This window comes from Lissotriton helveticus, chromosome 7, assembly GCF_964261635.1.
Source record: "Lissotriton helveticus chromosome 7, aLisHel1.1, whole genome shotgun sequence".
Lineage (NCBI taxonomy): Eukaryota > Metazoa > Chordata > Amphibia > Caudata > Salamandridae > Lissotriton > Lissotriton helveticus.
The window spans coordinates 50,641,113-50,654,077 of NC_136068.1; the positions used below are offsets into that span (position 1 = coordinate 50,641,113).

A 12,965-nucleotide genomic window follows, 5' to 3' on the forward strand; every position below is an offset into this window, starting at 1 on the left:
TCTCTCCTTCTCTCTCTCTCTCTCTCTCCCTCTCTCCCTCTCTCTCCTTCTCTCTCTCTCTCTCTCTCTCTCTCTCCCTCTCTCTCCTTCTCTCTCTCTCTCCCTTTCTCCCTCTTTCCCTCTCTCTCCTTCTCTCTCTCTCTCCCTCTCTCCCTCTCTTTCCTTCTCTCTCTCTCTCTCTCTCCCTCCCTCCCTCCCTCTCTCTCTGGCTCTCTCTCTCTCTCTCTCTCTCTCTCTCTCTCTCCCTCTCTCTCTCTCATGCCCCTGCCTTCTTTTCATTTCTAATCCTGTGTTTTTTTTTCTCCACAGAGTAATGCCACCATTTCTGCATTTGTTATAATTTCTATATTTGAATATTCAGCCGACAGTTCGGTGAGTAGCCGTGTCCTCCTGTCGCGACTGGCCGATGCACAGTGTCCGATGAGCACAGACATACATCACCCCGGCGTATTCCAGGAGGGTTCTCGGGAATGCACCTCACTGTACCCCAGTGAGCGCATCCGCTGAGCTCGGAACCCCACTATGCCCCAATGCATAAAGTTCTTCTGAAGCATGAAGTTCAGGTGCTCAGTACCGGACAGCACCTTCCCATTTAAAGCACTGAGTGCTTCTCTTTGCGGTGCAGTAAAGTGTGCTGCTATTTGGGGCTGGCAAATCTCACCATGGATCTGGTGGCTTGTAACGAGTCTTTATGAATAATGTAGATTGATTAAAAGTAGTGACAAGCATTTGCCAAGCCAATAAATCTGTATATGGAACGGAGGTATGATGGTTATTTTTAAATGGTGCAAGGGCCTTAAAAAAACGCTTTCTGAGAATCTGGCCCTTTGCGAGTGCAATTTTTGCATTTGGGATTCATCATCCCAAATGCAAAATTCGCTAATAAAGAATTCTCACATTTGCGAGGAATTGCATTTAAGGAATCTCTATTTGAGATTCCTTAAATGCAATTCATGAAACATTTTGAAATTGCGAAATCGCAATTTAGGACCGCTATTTACCACAAAGTCAAAGCCTCGTGGTAAATAGCAAAAACTTAGAAAAATGCATTTAAATGCATTTTTCTAAGTTGCATGTTACACACACACATGTCCTTTGGACATGTGTGTGCACAACATCAGTGTAAATTCACATTTATGGGGTGCTACGGGGTGTCCTTTGGACACCCCTGCACCCTTGAAATCGCATCCTTATTTGAGATTAGCAAATTGCTAATCGCAAATAAGGAATAACTCCCCATTCATTCCTATGGGCCTGTAGGCCCATAGGAATTAACGAGGAGTTATTCCTTATTTGCGATTAGCAATTTGCTAATCGCAAATAAGGAATAACTCCCCATTCATTCCTATGGGCCTGTAGGCCCATAGGAATGAACGGGGAGTTATTCCTTATTTGCGATTAGCAATTTGCTAATCGCAAATAAGGAATGTGTAGGAATCGCAATTTATTTAGCGATTCCTACATGAATCCCGTTTTGAAAGTCCTTAATAGCGATTCCTTATGAATCGCTATTAAAGACTCGCAAAACGGGTCTTTGATGAATCTAGCTGTTAGTGAATGAAGTGGGCTGACCCACTGCTTGAAGCAGTATGCTGGCCTAGGCGGGTCAAAATGTGAGTGGCAGTGGAACAGACCAATGTTTGAAGAGCGCTAACCCATACCTCTCTATGAATATATATTTTTATTGATGTATTACATGATGCTGGCAACCCAGCTACATTTGTCTCTTGGCCAGACCTTGAAAAAAAGGCGGTTTGTCTATGAAAGTGGAACCTGCATTCACAAAAAAGCATAGTGAACTGGGCGAAACGTATGAAAGATAAACACAGGGAGGCAGATTTACAAGCCCCTAGCGCCACTTTTGCGTCACTTTTAATATGGGAAAAGTGACGCAAAAGTGGCGCAAGTGGCTTGTAAATCTGCCCCAGGGCCTCTAAAAACGCTGTTGCACTGGCATAGACCGCACTGGCATGCAGCAGGTAGGTAAGGAGCGCGGTGGTGATGGGAGCTATGCAGTTGTTTCCAACGAAGGTCCAGATACAGAAAATATTTTCAAGATTTCCACAGGCTGTGCAAAGAGTTTGCATTCAGATGTATTGTGTGTGCTCAGCTGTTCATCCTTCTGAGGTCGATAACATGAGTACCGTTGAGTTGGGTAACAATAAACATCTGACATGCAGCATCAAGGTACCCTTGGGTGAACGTGCGCTTTAAAAATACTCGTTATGTTATGTGTGTGTAAATTTATCTTAAATGAGTATATTGAACATCTGGACTACAGATGACCCTCCTGCACCCACGTTGGACACCGAGCTCTAAATATTCACGTGTTTCTGTTGCTATTTCTCACCCTGTTTGAGGGTCGATTTGGCATATCTACTGATTTTAGCTAAGCAGTGGCTCTGAACAGGGGCGTAGCTTGGTCAGTAAGATGGGGGGTGGGGGGGGCTTCAGATTTTCCGACAATCAGGCTGCCAAATAATTTTAAAATACATTATACAATAAGCAGAGTGCATGAAAGGGGCTTAAGGGGCAGTGGAAAAGGAGAGGAGTGCGGATTGATAGAAAGAAAACAATATTTTGTAAAATAACCAATATTTTGGAGGACTTACAGAACAGCGCTTTTGTTTGTGAATGTAAAAATTCCTGCTGAAATCCGGCTGACATCTCGTTACCCGGCTGAAAGCATCCGTACCCAACTATTTATTTAAAACAATACATTTGTTAGGGGGGTGTAAAACCCTGAACACTCCCCGGCCCCCCTGAAGCTATGTCCCTGGCTCTGAAGAGTCGACCCCCTCCCCCCCGAAGCTAGTCCCTAGTAGTGCTTAATTTGTAAAATATTAAATGCCAGGGCTCTGACCAGGAGGCCAATGCAGCTTGCACCACCCATCGCCCTTGTCATCGCTGCCAAAACAACTACTAACCATCTCTCTCGCATGTAAATGCGACAGTTCCGAATATTTAAGTTCCCCAAAGCTAAAGGAATGGCTTGGGAGGCAGGTATTGGCAATTTTGATGTATATTGTAGTCCTAAACTACTGTTGTTCTTCTCATCTCTAAATTAGACTAGCAGCACCACCATGTGGTGGACTGTTCTAAGTATGGTGTTGATAATTCAGTGCTGGTGCCGAGTACCGGAAACCAACTAAGTGCCGGTGCTGAGCACCAGAAAGCACCGGCTCAAATTAAGCACTGGCCTAGCTCAGGAGAGGTCCCTGTGTGCACTGTGTGTGTGAACACGCGTGAGTGCCTGTGCGCACACGGGAATATTTGTGTGTTTGTGCCCGAGTGTGCAAGGAAATCTGCAGGTGTGCTTCCCCGGGGCCCCGTGTGTGCGCGCATGCGCGTGTGTGCAAGGAGCCCTGCAGGTGGGCACAGATTGTTGCATTGTCGGACGTGCTGGTTGCTTGCTGATGTCCCACAATAGATGGCAGTAGGTTCAGTTAACCCCCACCCTATCTTTCCACTACCTACCTTTCAATAAGATTTTCGGCTCTGGTCTATGTGGTAATATTTAGAGTTGTATGATGTAACTATGATGCACTCTTGTTACCTGTAGAGATGCAAACATACCTTTGCATGGATAAGTAAAACTTGAGAACAGGTCAGCATTCAAATCCTCATTGCTTCTTTCTCCCAATTGATTTTGCAGTCAGTTGTCAATAGAGTCCTGGACTACTTGGGCGCTCAGGTGGAAAGTATGGCGAAGCCCCTCGAGATGGTCATGACGTGTTATGCATTTATCTTGGCGAACAAAACAGAACCTGCAAGTCGCCTCCTGGAGAAGCTGAAAGCCTTTGAGAACACTGGCGGTTTGTTATGGGCTAAGGGGTCTTGTGGGATGGGGTCCACCAGGTGTACACGGTGGTGGTCATCTTCGCTCAGTGTTTGTCAAAGCAGCTTCGATGCTTAGCAGAGGTGGCGGCTGGGGTTCTGCGTTCCTCTCGACCGAGGCCTCAGACGTGGGCTTCAGGTGTTGCTTAACCTCTTCCATGCTCATGACGGCTCCCTGCCGTCATGAGTCACGGTGGGTGTGTGCTGATGACGGCTCCTGGCCGTCATGAGTCACGGTAGGCCGGTGCTGATGACGGCTCCCGGCCGTCATGAGTCATGGTGGGTGTGTGCTGATGACGGCTCCCGGCCGTCATGAGTCATGGTGGGCGTGTGCTGATGATGGCCGGGAGCCATCATGACAACGCCCACGATCGGAATGTTCAGCACTGCAGCGGAATTCGCGCCGCAGCGATGAGGTTAATGTGGGTGCCCCCCCAGAGACAGACCAGGCCGCCAAGGGCAATGCTGCCCATGCTTGTCATATTTACAGTGTGATGCCAAGCCAAATGAGTAGCTCCTGAGGGATACCTGATCAGATGCTTCGTTCGGAGTGTTTTGGGTTCCCTTCAGGGCAGGTGTGATTCCTTTCATGGAGCAGGTGGTAAATTTTGAAGGCGGGAGAGGGTCTGAGTGCTTGACATGGCTGCCGGAGAGGCATTTGAGGAACCCTTCAGCAATAGGTCTAAAGTTCCATTTATTTATTTAAAGAGTTTTATATAGCGCTGGCTAGACCCGGAGGTATCGGAGCGCTTTACATGAGATTCAACAATGTAACAGAAAAAGTTCAACAATTACACAATAAATCCCAGAAAATAGGCAATACAATTAGGAGAGGAGAGAATGGAGAGAGAAAAGTAGTGGAGGGGGCAGGGGAGGTGAGAAAGGGAGGATAAGGGAAGAGACAATAAGGAGAGACGAAAAGAAGTCTGTCTGAAGACCGACTGGGTAGATGACGACCAAGGAGGGAATCCACGGCCCATCTCCCCTATAGCTAAACCAGGTAGATCCATCGAGCATCAGACAAAAAAGTTCAGTCTCAATACATTGAGGGAGGAGAGAAGGAGAGACATAAATAGAGGGGGGATGCGGGAGGAATTTGACAGGAGGGACGAAAGGAAGTGCAACAATGTGGTTTAACAGTATTCCATGTTTAGTCCCTTTGAGCTGGTGATTGTGGTTGCAAGCAGTGATGTTTACAAGGCAGAGATTTCTAGAGTGCAGCTTCCCCCAGACAAGGCTCTTCCAACAAATCGTGACATCTAGAGTCGCTGGCTGCACACCAGAAAAGTCTCTGTAACAAATTTTAAGTCTGGCTCTGGGTACAGTGATGACAATTGGATAAGAATGAAATGAATGAAATGAAAATTAAACTTATATAGCGCGTAACTACCCTGAGGCCTCGAAGCGCTTTAACTAGAACCGTTAAGGCGGCAGGGCAGGGCACTAAGACAAACAGTGGACAAGCTTTTCAGTAGTATGCCTAGCGCACCAAAAGATTTTAAGCAGATTTGATTGCCAGCTAGCAGTCAGTGGAGAAAAGAAGGAACTGGAATTGAGAGTTTGTGGTGACCTCCGGCAGAAGATTATCGTTCTGTAGCTAAGGGATAAGCTATTGCCTAGTTAGCTGGCTGATGTCCGAAAAGGGAAAACCACACTCAAGAAGCAGCTTGACAGTACATTGAACTGAAACTCATGTTTGAGATGGTTGTCAGCATGTTACGGGTGATGCATCAGTGGGTGGACAATGGCCTAAGAATGAGCTTTTGATGTCCCAGGGCTAGAGGTCCTCTCTACCACCAAGTAGTCTATGCAGGTGAGGAGGTTAGGGGTCATTGAAGTGGTTGGATTGGCAGCTTGGAAGTGCTCAGACTTTGTCTTTCTTTTCCAGAAGAAGGACTGTTTCTGCAGGACCCCAACGATCAGACATCCGGTAGCACCCTATTCTTCCCATGGAACTGCAATTCTGTGACCAACTTGCAGACCGCCTACTATGCGTTATGCCTTATCCGCTCTGGTGCAGATTCAGCTAAATTGCTTCCGATAATGCGCTTCTTGGGGAAACAGATGAACAGTCATGGTGGATTTTGCTCTTCCCAGGTAAAAATCAATTAACGTAACCTCATTAACTGTCCTCTAGCTCTTTTTTATTTTTATTTTTTTATTTTTTTTATTCATTAACTAACCTCTGCTGTCGCTCCCTATTCCAAAAAACCTGAACCTATGTATAAAATGGGAAACATCCTTTACAACGCAACTTTTACAACGCACTACCATTACAACGCAACTTTTACAACGCAAGTTATTACAACGAATTGCCCTGGAGGGCGCTCTAGGATAGGGAATAGTTTAATTATTATCCAAAACCAGTTGTGACATGCAGGTAAGGAAGCTTGGACCTGGATGGAAACTGCAAAGACAGCCCATAAATTGTTTGCAATACTGAAATGCTATGTGATCATGTAGTTGCCAATCAAGTAATGCAGGTGAACCTGGGGAATAGCCAGGAGCAGCATTGGATGTCCCATGATTATCGCATAGCTTGGTTTTCTGGGTAGGACTGGCTGCTACTGACCAGAGTGCCAGGTGTAACACATCAGGACACATGTGATGTGTTTAAGGCCGGATCCTTGTGATCTTGTTTATTGGGTTGAATTTAAAGGCTTCTACTTTCTTGATGACTTGGTGGAGTGGGGGTGCTGCACATTGGAAGTGATTAATCCCTAGATAATTGTAGTGTTCCACAAATGCTGATGATACAAAGTGGGAGCCGCTGTCGCACCCTATTCCCAAAAACCTGAACCTATGTATAAAATGGGAAACATCCTTTACAACGCAACTTTTACAACGCACTACCATTACAACGCAACTTTTACAACGCAAGTTATTACAACGAATTGCGCTGGAGGGCGCTCTAGGATAGGGAATAGTTTAATTATTATCCAAAACCTTCCCCACTATCCACGGGGACTGGAGTTGGAATAGTAAATTAAACTATTCACTATCCAGTGCCCCCCAACGCAAGTCGTTGTAACGACTTGCGTTGTAAAACCTGCGTCATACTGGCATGCGTTGTAAAAGCATGCGTTGTAGTGACATACATCCATATCAAATCCCTGATTAGCCTTTTGCAACTATAATATCATCTGCTCGATTCGAAACAAAGAGTAGCCATACAGACTATTACCAACACTTAAGAAAAGGAATAGCATTTGAATGAAATCAGTTTCTAAATGGACAAATGCCCCATGTAGGAGAGTGGCCAGGAGGGGTGGTTTTGATCCCTTTTCCAATGTTGTGGCCTTGACAAGTGGCATTGGATGGCAATACTATGAGAAACAAAAGAGACTAATGTAGCAAACCAATCTCTTTTGATATGTACGATACAATCATATAATTAGGTGACGTTGGGGAGGAGAAATTGAGAGGCAGCCCATCACCTGGTGCTGTCGCTCCACACTCCAGCCACTCCAACATAGTCCCATTTACAGCTCCCTTCTGTCAACGCCTGTTTCTCTAATTCAGATCCACATTTCTGCAATTCAGAACAATCATTGAAAGTAAGCAATAGAAACTCAACACTTTGAGGGACATACAGAGTGACTTCAGAATTGTGTGATAAAACAGCCTTTTGGTAGATTGCTTAGTGTTAGACATGTCAGCTCCTCCTACTTTGCTAAATACATTTTTGTTGGACTTAGGACTCTGCTAATAAGCGATAAAGTTCTAATTATCATTCCCTAAAACATTATAAAATTGGCTTACAGCCAGTTGGCATATGTATTTAAGTTATAAATCCCTAGTAGGGGCATGGCCACGGAGGCGACCAAGATGGCCGCCTCTGCTTGAAGCTCTGCCGACCGGGCCTTTTAATATACATTTTACGATATGTAGAGGCACTCCAGACGCTGCTGATTCCTTCTGGAGGCCCCCGGACACCGTTGGGAACAGAATGTTGCTGGCTGTGCCCGGCGACGATGGCCGGCGCTGATTCGCGGCTGGCCGGCGCAGAGATCTGGTGCGGCCCCGCAGCCTTCCTCGGTGGTGGCGGCGGCATCTGTGGTGGCAGTGAGTGCGGCCCTGGCGGGTGCCTGTCACCGCGTTGAGCCCCCCCGTGCTCCCTTCTGTGGGCTCTCCCCCCCGCCCCCCCTGCCGCGCCTTCTGGCCGTGTCCCACCGTTCGTGCTGCCCGCGCGGGGCTCTTTTGGCCCTGTGGGCGGGGCTGAGACGGGACTGGTGCACTGGGCCTGGCAGTGGGTGAGGCCGGACTGTGGGGAGGCCCCAGTAACTCATCTTGGAGCCGCGGTGGAGCTGGGCCTCGCCGGGCATGCCGATTCCCCCCTAGCCCCATCCTGCACATGCCGCGACTGAGGATCACAGCGGCCTATCCGGGGCGTGATGAGGAGGCCCCCGCTGATGTCCTGGCACCCACAGAAATGGCTTATTGAACTTTTGGCCACCCTCATGCCCCAGCTTTGCCCTGTTTGATTGTGACCATTGGGGGCCTTCTTTTACTGCATTATGATGGTACTACCGGCGCTGCATTGTGAGTTCTCCACCTGCCTGTGCCCTGTGAGCTGGGCTTCCCGACGCTATTCGCATTCCACTGCTTGTTGCTTGGCCGTTGCGGCTTTGCGACTGGGGCGGTCTACGACCTCCTTGGGGCGCTGCGTTGGGCGTCCAGCGGACTCTGTTCGGCCCGCCTCTTTCCTTGCACTGCCAGCTGGCTGTTTTGTGTTCTTTGCCCAGAGTTGCCACAGATACTACGTTGTATTGTGTACCGGGTGCTGGTCCCACACCTTGGCGCATAGACTGGCTGGCATCCACTTGCTTGGCCTTCTGTCCTCGCCTCAGTTGTTGTTACCACAGATTCCAGCCGCCTCCTCCCCTTCTGTGATGGGGAAGAAAGGTCCCAAACAGCAAATGCTACAGTTTGATAAGGCTGCTGGCCCGCCCTCAGATGCTCCTCCGGGTTCGGCTGGTGGGGCTACGAGCGCCAGCGACGCTGAAGGCCCTGCCTCTCTTGCTACTGCCATGCTGGATGGCCGGTTTTATGACTTGGACAAGAAATTAGCCGACATGGGCACCAAAATCCAGGTACATGACTGTCGGCTGGATGTCGTGGAATCCAGGGTCTCGGACATCCAAGATGGTGCGTCGACCTCTCTAAAGCGGCTGGAAAGAGTGGAGAAGATCCTCAAAGACGTAGCTATTACGAACGAGGAGTTGGAAGCTTGCAGTCACTGCAACAACATCCGTATTATTAGAATTCTGGAAACGACCGCCACTGGACGTATGGACACCTTTGTGGAGCAACTACTTGTGGAGCTGTTCGGGAGGGAGGCGTTCACGCAGGGCTTTGTTGTTGAGCGCACTCACAGGTCTTTGGGCCCTCGTACTCGCCCGGGCCCCGCTCCCCCCGCGGCCTATCATCACTAGGCTTATGAACTTCCGTGACTGAGATGCCGCCCTCCGCTCGGCCCACGACAAGGGAGATATCCAGTGGCAAGGTAATAAGCTGGCACTTTTTCCTGACTTCACCATCATGGTCCAGGAGGTGAGGCGGAAGTACCAGGGAGAAAAGCGGCTTTGAAGAACTTGGGGCTCCGGTGCGGAATGTTGTACCCGGTGAGGTTAAGGGTGGATGTGGAGGGCAAGGCTCGTATATTTGAAACTCCGACTGAGGCACAGGAGTTTTGCCAGGAATACAGGAGGAGCCGCTCTGGGCCGATTGATGGTCCACATTCCGCTTCACCGCTGCAGGGGAGCTCACAGATCAGCGTGGAACTCTTTCCCTAGCCTGGAACTGGCTAAGTGATTTTTACATTTGTAAATGTGTTGTGCACTGTTTGATCCATGCATCTATTCTCGACTCTACATGACAATGTTGAATTTTCTACTGCCCGGTTGGCGTGGCGTTGCCGCGCCCTATGGTGAATGCCACAGTATTTTCGTCTATTGCTTTCTCTTTGAGAAATGTGTTTTTTTCTCTTACAGTTGTTTTGCTGATTTCACTGCATAAGACTTTGGTTGCTACAATTGGGGTATGCCTCTTTGGGGTCAGTAGGAGGCTGGGTAGGGGGTTTGGGGTGGTTATTTGCTTAGCGGGAAAGGTTTTTGCATTCTTATTGCTCAAGTTGCTTGTTTTAGACACAAGATTGGCATGCATTGAAGTAGGCTTGACATGACGGTTCACCTATGGTTAAGATAGGACAACAGCCCGGTCCTTCTGGGCTTTCCTTGATGTCATGGAACGTTAGAGGGTTGAATAGTACCAGAAAACATAGGCAGGTCCTCATCTATATTACCAGGCATCACACTGACATTGTATTCATGCAAGAGACCCACCTATCTAAATCTGATCACACGGCTGTCGCCGCGTGTCGGGGCTCCCACAGATTTTTTTCCAATTACAGTAGGTATGCCAGGGGTGTCGCTATCTTTATACACTAACGTGTCCCTTTTTCACTACACAAAATTCTGTCTGATGCGGAGGGTCGCACCCTGATAGGTACTGGCTCGCTGATGGGACATAAGGTTTCCTTGGTCGAAATGTATGGTCCTAATGTAGACTCCCCCGCCTTTTTCCGTGAGCTACAGGTTCGTCTACTGCCGCTTGACCCTGGGCTTTTGATACTTGGGGGTGACTTCAATCTGTTATTGGACCGCTCCAGGGACAGCACCTCCACCTCCACAGACACGAAGCCTCGTGCCCGACAAATTCTCAGGGACATATGCACCCACTTTTCTTTGATAGACGTTGAACGTACATTGCACTCACATCTTCTGGAATTCACTCACTATTCGGGGTTCCATAATACATGGACCAGATTGGATTACTGGCTTGTCTCCCCGGGGGTTGCGGGTTGGATGGGAGGCTTACTTACTCTCCCTCGTACGCTTTCGGACCACTCTCCGGTTGTGCTCCAACTGAATACTCCCAGATTGGGTGGCTACGAGCGTCAATGGCGCTTTCCTGGAAGTGCGCTGCGGGATCGGGTTTTCACTGAGGAAGTAAGGCATTTAACACGGATATGGTTTTTTAAAATCTGCCCGTTGTCCTGGTCTGCTTGATATTACCTGATACTTCTTTCTTCTTGAGTCTATCCCTAGCGCCGGGAAACCCACTGCGGGTAGCTGTTGCGCGTTACAAGTTAAATAAATGAATAAATGACAAAGTGCACTGTCTTTTAATACTCTCCTCTTTTTTTCTTTTTCTTGTAATTTATTCTTCTTATCTGTCGATTTACTTGTGATTATTCGATACATCAGTATATGAATTGTTTATGATCAAATGTTCTCCTATTTTTAACCTGCTATATTTGTTGTATGTTTTTAATAACTTGGTATATAATAATTTCACTATCATTTGTGTGTTGCACACTGCTGCTGCAAAAGTAATTGTGTCCCCTTCGGTTCAATCTATGTAAGAGATGTTGTTTGAATGAATAAGACACAGTGTTGGTGGAGCAAAGGACACACTGTTGTTTTTTTACTTTTTGATTGAAGTCTAGTCCTTTGGTTTCTAAAGGGTCCCTCTCTTTCTGTGTAGAGACCAATGTGTTCCCAGACAGAAAGAACAGTAATGCGTTGTATCTCATAGATATAGCGCATTACTGCCCTTCTCTTTTTATGCAGCGCAGCACAGCACAGCAAAGTGACTTGCGACACCGCCATGCATCAAAAACTCGTAAATGAGGCTAGTAGTTTTCATTAAGTTTCCAAAAAATGAAAGCAGAGATATGAGCAGTCAGTAGTTGTACACATCAAGTACCAAAGAATAATTTTTCAAAGTCAGTCATTGCTCATTAGAACTGGCAAACCGTTTGTTCCCCCAAACCACCCATCCCACCCCCCAACAACTGTGTCAGACAGTACAGCGTGATGCACTCTTTCCACTTTTCAGGGGAAGTGTTATAAAGAGAGGAAAAAAAATATTAAGATAACAGCTGTGCACTTCATCTGTCCTGTGTGGGAAACAACCTTTACAACGCAACTTTTACATCGCAACATCCTTTACATTGCATGCCATTACAACGCAGGCATTACATTGCATGTCACTACAACGCAGGCATTACATCGTAATACATTACAACGCATTCCATTACAAAGCATAGTACCCTTACACTATCCAACACTTACCCTACTGTTGCACTCACTGGAGTTAGAATAGTGATTTTTATTTCTACACTATCCAACACATACCTTAAATGCGAAGTAATGGTATGCGTTGTAATGGAATGCGTTGGAAATGTATAATGTGATGTAATAGAATGCGTTGTAAAGGTAGTTTCTAAAAATGCGATTTAAAATCCTGCGATGTAAAGGATGTTGTGATGTAAAAAATGCGTTGTAAAAGGCATACGCTGTAAAAGTATGCATTGTAACGTCATACAACCGTCCTGTGTGGGGTCATTTGCCATCTCCAAGGGGATGGGAGAGAGTAGGGTGACCTGAAATAAAATCTTGAAATCTTCATAATAATCAACGGAAACTTGGAAGATATCTCCTTAGCCATTATTTTCCAAAGTCTTGAGCGCCTATGTTGGGGGCTGTCTTCCTTCATCCCATGTGGTGCCAGAGGGAATACTGGATTTTGGGGCAGATGCATCATCTGTTTTTTTTTCGAAAACGCTGTGAGTCGCAAAAAAGCAGCGTTGCGACAAAAAAATCGGCAAATGCGATTTATCAAAAAATCGCATTGCAAAATTAAGGAATCGCAAAATTTGCGATTCCTTAATTTTGCGCAAGCATTTAAGGAATCTCAAATTGCGATTCCTTAAATGCTATGTATGTAGCATTTAAGCTTTGCGAATTTCGGCTAAGAAATCACAAATTACCACCAACTTGTAGTTGGTGGTAATTTGAGAATTCTTTTATAAATGCACTTTTTGAAAATTCTAAAGGTGCCATGTGACGCTCATACATGCCCTTAGGGCATGTATATGCGCCATATTTGCACACATGTAAATTTCAGGGGTGCATCAGGGTGTCCTTAAGACACCCCTGCACCCTTGAAATTATTCTTAATTTGTGATTAGCAAATTGCGAATCGCAAATTGAGAATAACTTTCCATTCATTCCTATGGGCCTCCTGGTCCATAGAAATGAGTGGGAAATGATTCCTTAATT

The 12,965-nt window shown here is 46.7% G+C and overlaps 1 protein-coding gene across 1 annotated transcript in view; it reads left to right on the forward strand.

Moving 5' to 3' along the window:
• Positions 1 to 12,965, forward strand: part of LOC144768004 (ovostatin-like) — a 249,450-nt gene that overhangs the window by 189,137 nt on the left and 47,348 nt on the right. Inside the window, exons 27-29 of the mRNA XM_078651396.1 lie at positions 310 to 372; positions 3,656 to 3,815; positions 5,726 to 5,934. Of these exons, the coding sequence (XP_078507522.1) occupies positions 310 to 372; positions 3,656 to 3,815; positions 5,726 to 5,934 (432 nt within the window). The remainder of the gene's footprint in view (positions 1 to 309; positions 373 to 3,655; positions 3,816 to 5,725; positions 5,935 to 12,965) is intronic.